Genomic DNA, 17,080 nt, shown 5'->3' on the forward strand with positions numbered 1-17,080 from the left:
GGCCCACCAGAGAAGCCGGGAAGCTTTAAGCTGTTACATAACAAATGTCCTCTTGACTTGGAAGTGTGTCATTGCTTTGGATAAGGGCCCCTTGTGGCCACTGCCTAAAGACCCCTCTAGGCCTCCCTTGATAGCACTAATGCTCGGATGGAGGGATGGAGCAGGAGAAAAGGAGGGAGGAGATAAAGGGCAAAGAAAACAGAGGGATAGGAGAGATGGAAAAGGGCAAGGAAGACGGACAGAGGGGGGGGGGGGGGGGGGGGGGGAAGAAGGAGATAGAAGTCAGACAAGAGGCAGAGGAAGGGAGGTGCACCATTTACCGTAGGGGGTCTGGGGGACAATCATTGGTGGGACTCAGGAGAACTGGATGGAGCAATAGAATGGAGAAACACAGACAGACAGGCAGAAAGAGAGAAAAGGCAGATGGAGAACGAGGTAGATTAAGACTGGGATATTGTCTAGACATGAAGGAGATGCTGCTGTCCTGTCTGCCTGACTATGTTTGGTATGTCCTCTGGTGTCACAATAGGTTTAATCTATGTGCAGTATGTTGTGCAGTATGTTGCAGACGGCAGTAGGCATTACTGGCTGCCATAGAGACAGGAAAATGTGTCGGCACAGGCTACTTTGATTGTTGGGGAAACAATTATGCGTATACATGTGTTCATGCTCAGACTCATTTCAGGCGTCCGAGGAACTCACATCTTATTGTTGGCCTTGTTTTTTAGGTGTGTGTGTGTCTGTGTTTGTGAGAGAGAGCTTGTTTGTGTGCAAGGAATTAGCCAAGGTGAAGCAGAAAGCCTTGTTGAAATCCATCAGAGATTCTCTTCATTATATGAGGGCAGACGGGCAGGGAGCCAGAGCCAGAGCCTGTTAACTGTGTGTGTGTGTGTGTGTGTGTGTGTTTGTGCGTGCTTGGAAGCCTGTAGTGCAAATGGCTTTGATTGAAATGTCCCCAACACCTCTGCTGCCCCTCACAATCATCTGCACAGTGTGAGGCCAAAGCTTCAACAATACTCAAGATACACAAGAATCCAGGTCACTGTAATCAGATTTTCCCCCTAACCCAGCCATTAATTAAAGTGTTTTACAGTCCAGTATCAAAATATCAGGAGTACACAATTTCATGTCTTCATTTTATTTGATTAGATGAAATAATATGTTTCAAAGGTGAAGTCATATTAGATAAATCCAGATTTTTTCCCACTCTTAATAAATGGTTGTGTGTGTGTGTGTGTGTGTGTGTGTGTGTGTGTGTGTGTGTGTTAAGAGGATATGCTTAATTTATTGTTCCACCAATTTTTTTTAACTTAAATGTGGGTTTCACTGTTGTATAAAGACATTAGAGTTTAACTGTATTAGAGTCTATTACAACATGGATCTTGGACTCCCTTTGAGATGAAGAGGAAAACTTGTCGTTCTGACCATTTTCCATTTTATGCCCACAAAAAAACCCCCTAAAATCTTTCTTTTTGTTTTTTCCCCCCAGATTGAAAAGGATAATTTGTCTAATGATAATTGCACATTGTGAATACACATCCAACACATTATTCATGCTCCAATTGGGGTTCAGGTCACTGATGTGAAGCTTTGTAAAAGGTTACAGGCCTCATGGATTTGGTTTATTGGACTTGTTGTGATTCTAATTGGATTGAGATAACTGTGGAGCATTTATAATGATCTGAATTGAGCTGACTGTGTTGTTAACAGTGGTTTGCTCACCAGCACAGAATCCATACTGCGCAGGAAGCAGCAACAATACCTTTCAGAGGTGCTATAGGGATCTGTTATTTATTGCACTTTTTATCGGATGACTCACCCAAATACAATCAGTAGGCATGTACTGAAATATCTGCATAGATGCTGCCACCCACAGACTCATACAATGACACTTCTGGGCACGAATATCAATTAATCATTCCCGATTTGCACAACTCCCTCAATGTGTTTATCAGATTTTTATCCTGCACCAATATTTTCTGCTCCTTCACAGTGACTCCTTTTGTTCCTCAGCACACTCTTCCCATCTCATTTCTCAATAAGCTCCATCAGTGAACAGTGTCTGTGTTCAATTTGCCATAAGAAAAGGCAAATCAAGCTTAAAGAGCCCCAGACACACACACACACATATACAGTATAGATTCAGGGCAAAAGGGCTGCAGCATCTTCCAACTATTCTGATGGGCTCACTATTTTCAACTCTAAGACTGGAATCACTGTGGTTGGTCTCTCGTTTCATCCTAATCCTTAACTATACAGTAAACACAGATCCGTGACAACACCTGTATTGTGTGTGATCAACTGTATTAAAGTACAAATTGAGTAATCACAGAGAGGGCAACAGAAAGGTAGCTTCGTAACTTCTCTGCTACTTATTACCAAGCGGCATCTGCACAGCTTGAGGCTGTGTGGAGGAAACTTAAAGTGCAATGCCACAGATGGCTGCTAGATGCTGGCTGGCTAATCACTGGCTCCAAACTCTAACTTCTCTCTGGAAATACTCAATCAAAGTCAATCAATTTTCATTGTGGTCTCAATCACTAAATTCGGGCCCTCTTATAAGTGTGCTGTTGGTCATTTTAGAAATTATTGATCTGAAGATTTGAAGATGTATAATAGCTTTGATGTCTGCCGTGTCAGAGTTGATTGACAGCTGTGATTGACAGTTCATTCACCTGCTGCTCTTCCTGAGTTCGAGTCGGACTATTGTTGCAATTTTTCGGTACGTTTTATGTGTTCTCTTCCCTGTGAGAACAATTTAGCTAAAGTAGCCCAGTAAGCTAGCGTTCACTTTGGTCTGAGGTAGCGAGGAATGTATCCAGGCAACCTCCCGCACTCCTTATTTTGGAAGGTCCTGGCTCCAAATGGAAAAGATGGTGCTAACAATAAGTTGCCACTGTTGGCATATTTATATACAGTCTATGTTTATTACCTAGACATTTCTGTGATGCTATATGCTTTTCTTAAGTGATTTTGAAAGTGGAAAATGCAGATTTAATACGAATCAGTTTTAGTACTACTGATGCTAAAGGTTGTATGATAAACACTACCTGCCAAACCTTGACCTTTACTCCTCAACCATACTGGTCACCACTAAGGCTAGGTTGAACCAGAGTTTAAAATGGTGTAGTTTCACAAGAAAATCAATGAATTTAATAGAGATTGCAGCGATCAGTGGATCAGCACCATCCTTTTTTAATGAACCCTACTGCTCCATAAAAGTGAAATAGTTTGCAGTCGATTATGAGGCAGGAGTCGATGCTGCATATTTTGAATGAAGTATGTGAATTTATTGACCCGTTAGTGATAAAGATCATGATTCACTATTGAAGGAAATGCACAATCCTGACAAAATGCCAGGGTGGAATAAACAGCACTGCGCAGATAAAATAGATCAATTGGACATTTGGATAGCTATTGTGACCAGTTTGCTAACAGGTTAGCTGTTAATTTGCCAGATATAGTAGGCCCTGCGGGTAGTCATTATGCCACCAAGCTTCTAGCATTGTCTATTTTGCAAAGACGCATGGATCATAACAAAATTTTGGGCTTAAGAAATACTCAAGAGGGGGTTTGCAGAATCACATAGTCTCCTCATGGGCAGGTTGCAAATGTTCTGAAGCCCGGTATAGTGGCCCGAGGGTTCGGGATCCTTGTGCTAGAAGAAAAGTCAAAGGATCACCACAGTCATTACGATGCTTGTTGTTAGTATTCATGTCTTTACAAAATTTCATGACAATCCATTCAGTAGTTGTTGACATATTTCAGTCTACACCAACAAACTGACCATGCCATCCCCAGAGCAATGGCACTAGCATGGCTAAAAAAGGCTGTTTTCCATTTAACTGTGCCATTTCCGGGGCACTGGTTATGTTTATTTTGGCTTACAGACATGGCCTATGGGACTCTTTGATGCAGCAGGACCGTTGTTAATGTTATTATTTCCACCTGTGCTTTTCCTTTTCATTTCAGTATGACTAAAGCAAAAATGTCTGGTGTGAACAAAGTATTTCCTTTTTCAGCCTTCTACAGCCTTTCTGCCATTAGCATGTACCAACCCCAGATCGTTTGTTTGTGTGTGTGTGTGTGTGTGTGTGTGTGTGTGTGTGGTCTGCCCAGTTCTGGGACTTTGATACACAGTGGCCTGTCCTTTGCTGTGGATTAGTGGCTGTAAGGCTGCGGATGCCTGCAGCAGGGCAGTAATCTATTGTGGTAATCTACTGCCAATGTGCTGAGGGATCATTAGCTAGATCATGAGATCAGATTGGGACTGGATTTATGCAATTGCCAGGTGTTTGGAGGTTGTAACAGCTATGTGTGTGTGTGAGTGTGTGTGTGAATTACGCACAAGGTTAGCAAGTTTATTCAATGGATGGAAACATCTAGGCATAGTACAGGCACAGTATAGGGGCTGATGAATGACTTTCTGTGTGTGTGTGTGTGTGTGTGTGTGTGTGTGTGTGTGTACAGTATGTGCATGTGAGAGTGTGAGCTTTGTCACAGTTGTAAAATGGATTTTCACATTAATGTTCCATTGCCTCTCTCAGTTTATGTTGTCCGATATGTGTGAAGTGTTTAGCGAGTGCCTGTTGAAGGTTACAGTGCTGGACAGGGTGATGTAATACAAGCTGCTGTCTGTTTTGCTGGATTGTAGCTTAAGTAAGTGATCACCTACAGGAATGAACTGCTCAGATTTACCATAGAAATTACACTGGAGGTATTGAAACCTGCATGATTTTGTGGTGGGCACCCTGCAGACACCCATGACCACTTTACATTGGTGAACTTTTGGTTGCAGCCACTTTCCATGCTTTCGTCATTGAGCTCCAGTTAAGGGACACGCTTAATGCTACAGCATAAAATTATATTTTAGACAATAGTGAGCTTCCAACTTTGTGGCCACAGTTTGGGGAAGTACCTTTCCTTTTCCAGCATATTACTGAGTGCAGTCCAGTGCACAAAGCCAGGTCCATAAAGAAATGGTTTTCCCAGTTGGGTTTGAAAGAACTCAACTGGCCTGCACAGAATCCTGACCTCAATCCCATCCAACACCTTTGGAATGAACTGTAACACTGACTGCCAGTCAGACCTTATTGCCAGCATCAGCAGCAGGCTCCAAAATCTTGTGGAAAGCCTCACAGATGAGTGGATGCTGTTACAGCTGCATATTAATGTACAGTTTGGAATGACATGTTGACATTATTCCACTCAAGCGTGAAATGCTTCATAAAGGCTTAATCAAGCCTTAATCAAGCCTTAATCAAGGCTCTCATGTTCATCTACTAGTTTAATGCCACCAAGAAAATGTTTTACCATAGACAATGAAGGGAAAAAGAGATACTTAGTTGCAGACCTACAGCCACATTATATACTGTACAATAATGGCATGTATAACCCATGCTTATATTTAGCCCATTACAGAACAGTATTGGAAATTTCTTTCTTCATCTTCTCAGTTGATGAATTGTTTGCCATGTAAAAAATGACCTCTGTAGCCTCGTCAAATGCCTCCCACACCTGGGCTTTTATTTTTTCAACTCAAACAGCTGCAGTCTGTCGAGCCCAAGACAGCTGAGTCTAAAGTTCTGTTGTGACAACCTGACTCTGAATCACCATTTCTTCTTAGGCTTGACAGCCCCCGTTACTGCTGGCATTTGTGGGCTTTTAGGTTATTGTGATGACCAGCATTGACTAAAAAAAACCTATGAAGGTTTTGAACAGGGTTTTGGTAGAGGACTCTGCTATGATGCACCACTACTCTTGTGGGTCTAGTTTAACCATGTTTCTATGATAACATCCTGTAGTTATATAGGACAATGATATTCAGCTGTATAGTGTGGCTCTGTTTAGCCTTATCTGACATTTGACACAATAGGTTGTACTGAGTGAAGAACCACTTCATCTGCAATCAATGCCTGTTCAATAATTAAGATTAAGAGATTAACACCCCAGTTATTGTCATTTCTCAGTACTCACATACATTGAAAAGTATGACCTCTGCGTGTGACTCATCCTATACTTTAGGAGCAGCAGGGAGCAACTCCAATTATTTTAGCCAGTGCAAGTGGTCAGGGGTCACTTACAGAAATATTAACCCTAGCGTACATATCTTTGACGGTGAAAGGAAACTGGAGCGCCCAGCGGACACACACACAAACACACATAGACAACATGCAAACTACACTCACAGAAAGGACCAGGGATGGCCAGGTTTAAACCCTAGACCTTGCTGTGAGGCAACAGTGCTTACCACTGAGCCTCCGTGACACAGAACAATGACCTATTGTTCTGTATCCATTTAATCTACTTCTGCTCCTTTCTCCTCTCTGCTCTCTCTATGTCCACTTGTTGCATCTCCATCCTCTTTTCATCTCCCTCATTCTTTCATTCAATTTGCTCCTACTCACTGTTTTTTTCTGTCTCTGCGTGCACAATTGTCAAGCCATTTGCTCTGTTCCTTTCTGACTGCCCCCCCATATCCCTTCTCCTCCCCAACAATCTTCTTCCATCTCCACTTAAGGACATCCTTTCATTTTTAATCCATCCTCTTAATTTGTCTTGTCTGACCTTTCTCTCTTTTCCCTCCAGCTTTTGGTCCCATTTCTCTTCACCATTTCTCCATCTGTGCTGAGATTTTTTTCCCCTGGCAGCAACTCAGCGACGGAGAGAATGATCAAATCTGAGCTAAAGAGAGCGTAGAAGTAAAACAAACTGCAGAGAGGGAGATGGAGCTTAATGCAGGCTGTGGATTATAACTGATAGATGCCCTTTTAGGCCAAACAGAGCACTGCATTAAAGGCTTTATAAGGACGTGGCCATAGTTTCCTGGACGGCATCATGTCATGCACCGAGATGTCAAAGTGTCAGTGGAAACATACACATACGTAACGCACACGCATACACATACTGGATTAGTAACAACTGCCACAACAACGTCAATGTTCCCAAACGTCCATGCCCCAAAGCATCACAGCCAGAGAGAGAGAGACACATGAGTCTATGGTCGCCCCCGTCCTGCTCTGTCCACCTAAATACCCGCTGACCTGCTTTCACTAAGCTCGTCTGTCCGGCCTCCTCGCTGACCAACTTAATAAAAAAGACATTTTGTGGGACAGTTACGTGAATAAAGACAAACAAGCAAACAGCCTTTATTGGAAACTCTGACCTCGCCACCTCTCTGTGTCTCTCTCTCTCCGGGGCTGGGAGGTGTGGGAATATTGGAATTGGAAATCAATACATGTTTGTGTAGTGAATGGGACAAGGCAACGATTTTCAGCTTTCTGTTTCTCAACCTCTCTGCCTCACCCCCCCCCCCCCCCCCCCCCCCCCATCTTCTGTCTGTCTCTGATGTAATCACTATTGTGATTGTCGAAATACAATGTGTGTTTTTTGAAGCTTTTCAACCACATCTCCTGGTCTTCTTCAATAGATAACTTCCAAGGTCAAGAATGAACTTCTTCCAGTCAGGCTCCTCTGGCTCATTTTCTCCTGACTTTTATGTTCTCACATAACCGAAACTTGTTTTTCTTGCTTGTCATTAAATAACAGGAGTAAAAAAAAAATCGAATTAGTTGATGATCAAGTGCCAGAGCCTCGAGTGATGATAAAAACAATAAAACATTAAATAAACTACATAAAATTGTTCAAAGTAGTGATTAATGTCCAATTTTTGAGTATAATAATTAGCCTGTCAGGTGTTGTTTCTCCATAATGAATGGTGTGTGTGCATTGTAGGTTAACAGTGTGTCTAGCATACTAGTAAGGAGCATAGGAAGCATAGGAAGTAAGGTGTTTGGTTCAAGCATTAGGCTTCTTTTCCATTTTGGTTTAAAAGATAAGGTTCAAATATCATTCTTCACCTTGGAAGCAAAAGTCAAAAGCTCCAGAACAGCTTCTAAATTGACCTCTTGATGAGACTGTGTTTGCAACTAGTGGTGGTGAATGGTGGCTCACCTCCATGTACCAGGAGAGCCCACCAAAATCTGGCCGCTGTCCTCTTTTCCCGCTCCATTGAAGCAGATGACCCACCACTCACCCACCCCGTTTATCATGATCCAGAGCTCATTCGGATTCTCCACACGCAGTATTTGGAGGAAGTAATCTAGGAGTCTGAATGAGACTTTGTATCTGTGTCGACCCTCTGTGGTTTCCTCTGCAGTGGATGAGTGCCTAAGGTGCCTTATGAACTTCTTCCGCTCTGCTCATGTGTAACAGCAAGAGCTCTGTAGGAGACGTGCATGCTGTATTGTTGTTCTAACACATTTCATGCTTCTTCTGGTCATTTTAGCATTTTTAAAGATCCCCCCCCCCCCCCCCCCCCCCACACACACACACACACACTCAAAAATGCATATTGCTTATTGTTACTTCAGTTGTTTGTTTGAGCTGATGTATGTGAAGAGTTTTACACCAGAAAGCTGTTTTCTATGGATTAAAACAAAGTTAAATTAAATTACATCCATGTCACCTCCTGGGTGCTGTAGTTTTCACATTCATCTGCTGGAGCAGGGAAGTTTCTTTGTGTTCAGCGAAAATCGGAGTTTAAGCCGTGTACTGTGCCTACGAGCACACTGAGAGTGGACTTTTCAGTGAAACCTTTGAAATGAAAAATATGTTTATAATCATGGATTCTGGATTTTTCATTGAGGAAGAATGGGAAAATGTCATTTTAAGGATTTTAATGAGGTAATTGTACATTTTTAAAATGGAAAAACCAAATCATATTCAATTGCTGCAACATTCGTATAAGCTCAATTTCAATTAATAACAGTTTTCCTCTTTATATGCCAATGTTGGTTTCTCGGTCTGGTCTGGAGTGAAATATCTTGACAGATTTATATAAACTATTTGACAGATTTGCATAAAATTGGCCCAGGGTTTAAGTCTTGACCATGAGCCGCAACATCCTTTTCCTGTCGTCTCTCTACTATGGCTGTCTAATAAAGGTATTAAATTCCCTCCCGAAATGTTTTCAGTTTATTGGAACTGTCAATCGACTGCTCCACTGTTTGCTATCACACTTCAGCAGATCCCTGCACTGTCAACTTTGAACAAAACACAGGGATATCTTTTTAGTCATGTCAATCCCATAGCCTCGATTTTTCTTTGCTTCAGGAAGAAGTAAACACTCTTAAAGAGATCATTTCCCCTTCATCTTATATCTGCTTCCACTGTATATTCCTCCTGTGACTCCAGACCTACCAGAGCCCCTGCCTGTTCCTTAAAGTCTCACCTACAACCAGACCCCCCCCCCCCAGGCCTGTTCGGTGCAGGAAGCAGAACGCAGGCCTGTGAGGGCTCAAACCCACTATGCATGTTTACAGGACATTTTTCATGACGACATTCCAGGCCTGAAATTCAGCTCCCTCATAATCAGTTAATCATTGGACCTTATGTCACAACAACATTGGCTCCAGCTGAAAGTACTGTACGCCAAGGTTTATGGGACTTTTTAAAGGAGGGGATAAAGAGTCACGAACAACACCCTCATGCAGGCCCACCGGATGTGCGACAAGTTGAATGTTGTTTTGCGACTAAATTACAGCTTCTGCGAATTACTGAACAATGTGTGTTGGTGTGTACGAAGTCGTCACATTTAAGCGCAGTGTAGACTTTGTTTATTCATATTCTGTGGACAATAGATCAGCTGTGAGCAATAGGAGGTTTTCACACAGATCTCTGAGGAGCCAGCAGCCTGCCACAGCTTGTTAAAGTATGAATCAGTGGTGTGTTTGCCTGTCACATAAAAAAGATATCAACATTGGATTAAATGTGAAACAAATGAGTACAGTTTGCTAGTTTTGAAGCCAAAAGAGGCACTGAGACAGATGCACCTGGGGTCTGTAAACTCAAGTTCAAGCTCAGGTTGCCCTCGATGACTTTGTATTCATTATTTATGATGATGATGATGATGGGCGGTTACTGGCATGTCTGTTAATGACACAGCTCTTCACACGCTCAAAAGATCCAGTCACACAAACATGCAATATTTAGTTTCACAAGAGTTCACAAACTGTTTCCCTGATTCACTGCAATTCGTATCTTTTTTTAACCAGTTTTGTAGCCAACAGAAGAAATAGTTTACAGTTAGGTTTTCAACAGTGTCTGTTTCCGCAAGGCTTATAGTATAATCATGTTAAAGGAAAAATATGTCAGTTCACATACATGAGCACAATATGAGATTAAAATGAGTGCCGTGTTTTAAGAGTTTTGCCCTCATTCAAAAATGAGATGCGATGTGTGTTTGTGTGTTTTCTTTTTTTTATACTAGTGTTCTGGGTATTAGGACACAAAGCTGAAAAAACACAGCTGTTCAAAAATCTGGACTGATTTTCATCACATCTGTGATTGGTAGTGGAGATTTAGCATGGGTGGATCCTCTGTGCACTCCAGAGGACGTGGACAGCTCTGAAACCTATTACCACAGAGTAGTGAGAGAAAAACAGAATAAAAAAGAACAGAGTGGAGCTGAGTTTCTGTATTTTTCTGTATCTTTTTTTCTCCACCTTCATCAAATGTTCAAGCCCAGTTTGTGACACAAAGAAGGTTTTTTATAAGGTCAGAAGGAATGAAAAGAAGTATTTTTGGGTTGATTTTGCAATTATTATCATTATTTTACACATACAGCATTGTGGTCCGTATGACTCCAAACAATGAGGAAGTCAAGTCAGTGTCAACAAAACATGAGGGATGAATTAGCAAATTAGAAAAAGCAAAAGATTGACGACATTCTGCTTTATCCAGCGCTCACAATGCATTTCTGTGGTTGGTTGGTATGCTGTGTTATGAAGGTGTTTTTTTTGTTTTATCACCTCTGAATGCTTCCCACTTTATCTCCAGTGTTTTTCTTCCATGTTCAAGGCCATTTAACCCTGAAGCCATTTCAGATACCGGAGGGAAACAGCAGTTGCTGCAAATGCATCTATGTCTATCAGTACAGTATATCAAACCACAGACTTCTGGCTGATTTAGGTAGAGGGGGTAAAAGAGTGTCCACAGCCGGCTCTCTGCTCTCAGCAGCACATGTAATTACTGCTGCCATTTCTGCAATGAGCGTCACAGCTCATTATGGATCGGTAAAAGCGCTACTATTGGCGCCTGAAAATTCATGCTGGAACGCTAATGAGATTTAGCTTAGCATTGACATTTGCTCACCGATCAGAGACGATGCTGCCAATCAATCTTGATGGAGATAAGCAGAGGCAGGAGATCTTAGCAGCATTGCTTGATAAGTATGTGTGTATGCACTGTAAGGAAGGACTGACTTTTACAGAGAAACAACAGCACTGGTTTTCTGTACAAACAGCTTAAAATGACCTGTGTTTATGTTCAGGGACACATTGAAGGGTTGTTTAATGGTCTTTTAGCTCACTGAAAAATTACAAGGAGGTCAGGGTGGATGGACCTTTGGCACTTACTATGGTTTATGTCCCTTCTCCTACCAGCAGTCCATGTTTGTCTCTTTTTAGCATGAAGGCAGCCTATCTCAGTCTAACCAAAAATAAATCCAAATGGAATATTTTCAGTAATTCTCTAAAACATTCTGTAAGTTAAAATGTGTGATTTTACAGCCTGTCATTATATAAAGATGAGTTATGGCATGAGTGTGACTGTGCTGCAGACATAGCAACCAAAACCATCCACATGTTTTCATGAAAGTTTGACACTAGTTTCCTTTTTTTAATGTGTGATTAACATCTCTAAACATTTGTAAGTGCTAAAATGTGCAGGCTTTAGGTTCACACTGTGAGATTTTGGGGAAGTAAATGTTCTTAAGCTACACCAAACAAAAACGTTCCTGGCCCCCATTCTCCTTAAATCTTGTAAGGCTACAGCTATAAACACACTTCTGAATGTTTCAGAGCTCTCAACTTGTCGGGCTAAATAAGGATGTGATGAACAGGAAGACTTAGAGAAAATAAAAGAGATTCTGTCCAAATTTAGAGAAGGGGATTACATAGTGGACTGGCTCCTCTGTGCAGGAACCATAGTGAAAGAAAATGCTGTGAAACCAACCTGCAAGCTCCAATAATTTCGGAATCATTGTCCTTTTGCCCTGAAGACCGCGAGTATTACGGATGTGATATTAAATCATCGGCTTAGTCTGCAGATTGTTCCTTTTGTTATACATTTAAAGAACATCCACATGGTAGTTTCAAGTGTTGATATGAAATATACTCTCTCTATATGTTAAAATAGGAAGTCTATAAATAGCTATAACTGACCCTTTTTAATAACACAGCCAGAAGGACGGAAATCTCATTTTCTAATATTTACAGAAATGAAGAAAGAAGCCAGCGCATGAATAAGCACTTAAACAATGAGGGTTGATACTGCCCTTTAACAGTGTAATTAATGAGTTATATGCTCAGGTTCTCAGTTGATTAGCAATGTGATGGAAAAGACCCCTCCCTCCTTATATTATTACAGTCCAACAGCAGCAGTTTGATTGGTCTAAAATTACATGACCACCACCACACTGCAAAATACCAATATTTTCGTACATGGTTGCATTTCTGTATCTCTGTTTTTTTAAATACATTGACCAAGGGCTGCTGAGTAATATTTTTAGATGTACATCTGAGTGTATTGTGGTTCCTCTTAACATGTAGAAACACTTCCTCTCATTTTAACCTTCTGGCCATCTGTTTTTTCCCCAGGATCCCTCAGTGCAGAAGATGGGCGGAGGCAGAAAGAAGACTGTGTCCTTTAGCAGCATGCCCTCAGAGAAAAAGGTACAGAAGATAAGTGTATCTTGGAAATAAAATTGTATTGTTGTACTTTCACAATTGAATGTATAGATGATAACGTTGATTTTGTGTTCTAGGTAAGCAGTGCAGCAGACTGTTTGGCGTTCATGCAAGGTGGATGTGAACTGAAGAAGATCAGACCCAACTCCAGGGTCTACTGTCGTTTCTATACCCTGGAACATGACCTGAGCTGCTTACGCTGGGAGCCGTCTAAGAAGGATGCGGACCGGGCTCGACTGGATGTCTCTAGCATCCGGGAGGTCCGCACAGGGAAGAGCACTGAGACCTTCCTCCATAATGGTCCCCTCTCTGAACACCTGGCTGAGGAGGCAGCTTTCTCTATCATACATGGGGATGATTACCAGGTAAGAAGAAAAAACATAATATACATGGATTTACAGTTACATTTATTTTTAAATGAGTGTAAAAAAAAATCATAACTCACAATTCATTCATCCAGTAATCTTTATGTTCTGTCCCTCCTTACAGACTCTGGACTTGGTAGCCTTGTCCGCAGATGTGGCCAACATTTGGGTGACAGGCCTTCGTTACTTGCTGGCTCACCCCTCTATCATTGGTGGGGCTGCAGGATTTGGTGGAGGCGGAGGGCTGGGTGAAGGAGGGGGCGTGTCAGTAGAAGGAAGCCTGGGAAGCAAAATGAGGAGTGAGTGGCTGATAGCGGAGTTCGCTCAAGTTGATGAAGACGGCTACGGCATTGTGTCAGAGGATGTGGCAGTTGCCACCATCTGTAAACTGTGCCCTGGTATCAAGGAAACCAAGGTGAGCAGGCCTGGATCTTCTGAATTATATAAATACATTATAATCTTACACTTTGATTCATATGCTTCATGCAGACATGAATGCTGTGCATGGGCAAATGTATGCAGTTGTGATAATAAGACTGGGGTTGGTGGTTGCATTTCAGAATTGGATGGACCATCAGTCTATCACTGTCTTACCTTTGTGAGATCAGGCAAGAATCTTCATAGGAGGCTTATTGGTCCAAACAACCAGTGGTTTGGACACTGAGGCCTGACAAGATTGATTTTTGTGTGATCTGGTTTTCTTGTGATGTCATGATATCGGGATCAGCTGTTTTACAAGGTAACCCTCCCCTTACACAGCTCAGAAATGGTTCTAGCTATAGGAAGTGAAGAGAAAAATGGGGGAAATGTAAATGAGCTGCTGATTTTGAACCATAAAATCCTTGAAAGTAAGTTACACTATAGTGTTTGTGCTATCCACGGTACTTTTAAAATCAGATCAGCAGTCGTGCATTAGCAAAGCGTAGATAGACATCATGTTCTGGACTTTTGAGCACCATAACATTTAATCTGTCATGACAAGGGATTTTTCTAACGATTACTTCTCCCACTACAAACTCCTGTATCATCTGCTGTCTGAAGAGCAGACAGACACAAAGAGACAAAATTACCCTGGAAACAAGGGGAGCATTGAAAACTCTATTGCTTCAGACAGGTGAAATGTCTGCTGACAACTTGCAAGTACTCAGACACATTTTACCAAGATGATATCAGAGAGGGTAGCTTCTTTTGGATGAGCACAGAATATGATAAAACGTTACAGAGAAGTGGAAGCTGATCGAAAGAAAGGAAGGAAGGAAGATGGAGAATGAACACATTAACACTACACTGTGTTGTATGATGTGGGTCACTTTAATATCCTCATTGAAACAAGATAACCAAAGATTAATCAAATTTGCCAGCTTCCCCTAATGAACGAGGTACAATGTTGGCGAGCTAATTAACTCACTTCCTTTCCTCTCTAGCGCAGTGAACTCGCCCCCACAATGGTCCACTTTTTGTCCTACCTGACTCTCTTCTCTTTTATTCAATGTCTCTTTCCTTTCCAACAGGTACGTCTGCGTTTCAAGGAGATCCAGCGCAGCAAGGAGAAGTTGACCTCCCATGTGACATGCGAGGAGTTCCAGGAGGCGTACTGCGAGCTTTGCACCCGGCCTGATGTGTACTTCTTATTGGTGCAACTGTCGAAGGACAGGGAGTGCCTGGACCCTCATGACCTACGCCTCTTCTTGGAGACAGAGCAGGGTTTGTCTCTGGCTACAACCGAGGGCTGCTGGGAGCTCCTGAGGCGCTATGAGCCCTCAGCCCAGGGAAAGGAGAGGGGGCTGTTGGGTCTGGATGGATTTGCCAGGTACCTGCAGTCCCCTGAGTGCCAACTACTTGACCCAGAGCACCTGGGGGTTTGCCAGGACATGAACCTGCCTCTATCTCACTATTACATCAGGTGTGTTTGGCATTACAGTCTAACTGATGGTTAGGGTTAGGGTTTGTCTCTTACGTAACATTCTGTTAAAGATAAATAAAATAAAGATTATTTAGAAGCAGGACATTCTTAATTTTTTGACTCCTGAAAAGAATCCTGTCGATTGTTCCCTCAGCACCTCGTACCGGTCCTACTTGCTGGATGACCAGGTCCACGGGAGAGCAGACATAGGAGGACTGATCAAGGCCCTGCAGTCCGGCTGTCGATGCCTGGAGCTGGGAGTGACTGATGGCCCAGAGGGAGAACCTCTTCTTGGGGTTGACTATGGTCCTGAAATCCCTCGTCACCATCATCACCACCACCATCACCACCATCATGCACCTGTCACTGTTCGCTCTGCTTTGGAGGTGGTCAATAAGTACGCCTTCCTGACCTCTCAGTACCCACTCTTGGTGTACTTATGCCAGCGTTGCTCCCCTGCCCAGCAGCACACCATGGCACAACACCTAAAGAAGGTTTTTGGCTCCCGTCTTTACACTCCAGAGGCCCTACCTGTCAGCTTGGGAGGACGAGCCACAACCTTACCTTCCCCTGAACAGTTGAAGGGACGCGTCCTTATAGTGGCGAAGAAGCTCCCTCCAGAGTATGAAGGCTCTGATGGGGAGATATCTGAGGAGGACGAGGAGATAGGAGGAGGAGGGCCTTTGGCAGGACGTCGAATGACCATCCCGGGTGAGGAGGAACTGGGTGTGGTCTTGGTGGTGCCTCCACCCTCCCAACCCAGGAAGCTCCGCCTTCACAAAGAGCTGTCAGACCTGGTTGCCATCGCTCGGACAGGCAGCCGCAGCTTCTACGCCCAAAGAGCGACTTACAAACAGGCTCAGCAGCAGTCACCACCGAGTAGTCCCTGCTCTCCCAGCACACCCATGCCTCCCGAACTGCCCTATTGGACACTGTGCTCCCTGGGTGAGGGAGAGGCAGGGCGGCTGACCAGTGAGAGCCCAGAGGACCTTGTTATGTTCACCAAGCGCACCCTAACCAGGGTGCGGCCCAGCTCAGTGCGCCTGGACTCCAGTAACCCCAACCCACAAGGTTACTGGAAAGGAGGGGTCCAGCTCGTGGCCTTAAACCAGCAGACCCCTGGTGCCATGCTGGACCTTCACAGAGGTCGCTTCTCACAGAACGGGGGGTGTGGTTATGTTGTCCGACCTGCTGTAATGAGGGATGAGGTGTCGTATTTCAGTGCCCACACACAGGGTTGCGTGCCAGGCGTGCCACCTCAGACTCTACGGATTAAGGTTAGTTCTGTTTTCGGTCTTTTATTTAGGTTAATTGGCATTTCCCAGCAGCGTATGGAGGGAATTTATGATTTTTAACTGAAATGTCAAGTAAGCAATTATCTTATTACCTTTGTGTTCAACTGTACAGGTTATCAGTGCCCATAACCTGCCTAAGCCTCAGGGATCGGGGGCTAAGGGAGAGGTTATTGACCCATATGTTGTTCTGGAGCTACATGGTGTACCGGCTGACTGTGCTGAGCAGCGGACTCGCACTGCTGCACAGAACCAGGATGATCCACTGTTCGATGAGACCTTCGAGTTTCAAGTAAGGCATTTTAACACTGTATACATTAGAGTCCCTGTTCAGTGGAACATGTGGCGGCCTGTCTATGTGCTGCTCTTTATTTATTTGAGAGATTTTAGGTTTTTTGTCCTATATGACAAATATACAGATCCTCCAAATTTTAATATACATTACATAACAAAAAAGTACGAGGGTACAGCACTCCTTTTCACCACAATTCAAACAAAATCAAATCTTTGCAGGTAGGTTAAATGTTTAAAAGGTTACATTCATTTGGATACGTTTCCATGCACATTATAATGTCCATAGAGCAAACACTAAGAAAACAAATAGCCTGTTTTAAGCCATTTACATAACTGCATGACAGCTCCTTATGATAATCCTGTTTGCATTACAAAAAATATTTTAATTTTCTAAAAGAAATTGTTTGGTATTTTTCTTAAAAAAAAAAAAAAAAAAAAGAGCTTTGATGGAGCTCAGGATGCCTTCTAATATCCCCT

The 17,080-nt window shown here is 42.9% G+C and overlaps 1 protein-coding gene across 2 annotated transcripts in view; it reads left to right on the top strand.

Annotated features, from left to right (window-relative positions):
* The window catches only part of plcl1 (phospholipase C like 1), a 76,948-nt gene that overhangs the window by 43,404 nt on the left and 16,464 nt on the right, over positions 1–17,080 (top strand). The window contains exons 1-7 of one of the 2 annotated variants that reach the window (XM_062431727.1): positions 12,663–12,734; positions 12,827–13,114; positions 13,239–13,326; positions 13,384–13,529; positions 14,626–15,017; positions 15,172–16,294; positions 16,425–16,601. In XM_062431727.1, the coding sequence (XP_062287711.1) occupies positions 12,678–12,734; positions 12,827–13,114; positions 13,239–13,326; positions 13,384–13,529; positions 14,626–15,017; positions 15,172–16,294; positions 16,425–16,601 (2,271 nt within the window). In that variant the 5' untranslated portion in view covers positions 12,663–12,677. Of the gene's footprint in view, positions 1–12,659; positions 12,735–12,826; positions 13,115–13,238; positions 13,530–14,625; positions 15,018–15,171; positions 16,295–16,424; positions 16,602–17,080 lie in introns of those variants that run through there. The other variant, XM_062431726.1, reaches the window with a different exon arrangement.

Source organism: Scomber scombrus, chromosome 13 (genome assembly GCF_963691925.1).
Source record: "Scomber scombrus chromosome 13, fScoSco1.1, whole genome shotgun sequence".
NCBI classification, from domain to species: domain Eukaryota; kingdom Metazoa; phylum Chordata; class Actinopteri; order Scombriformes; family Scombridae; genus Scomber; species Scomber scombrus.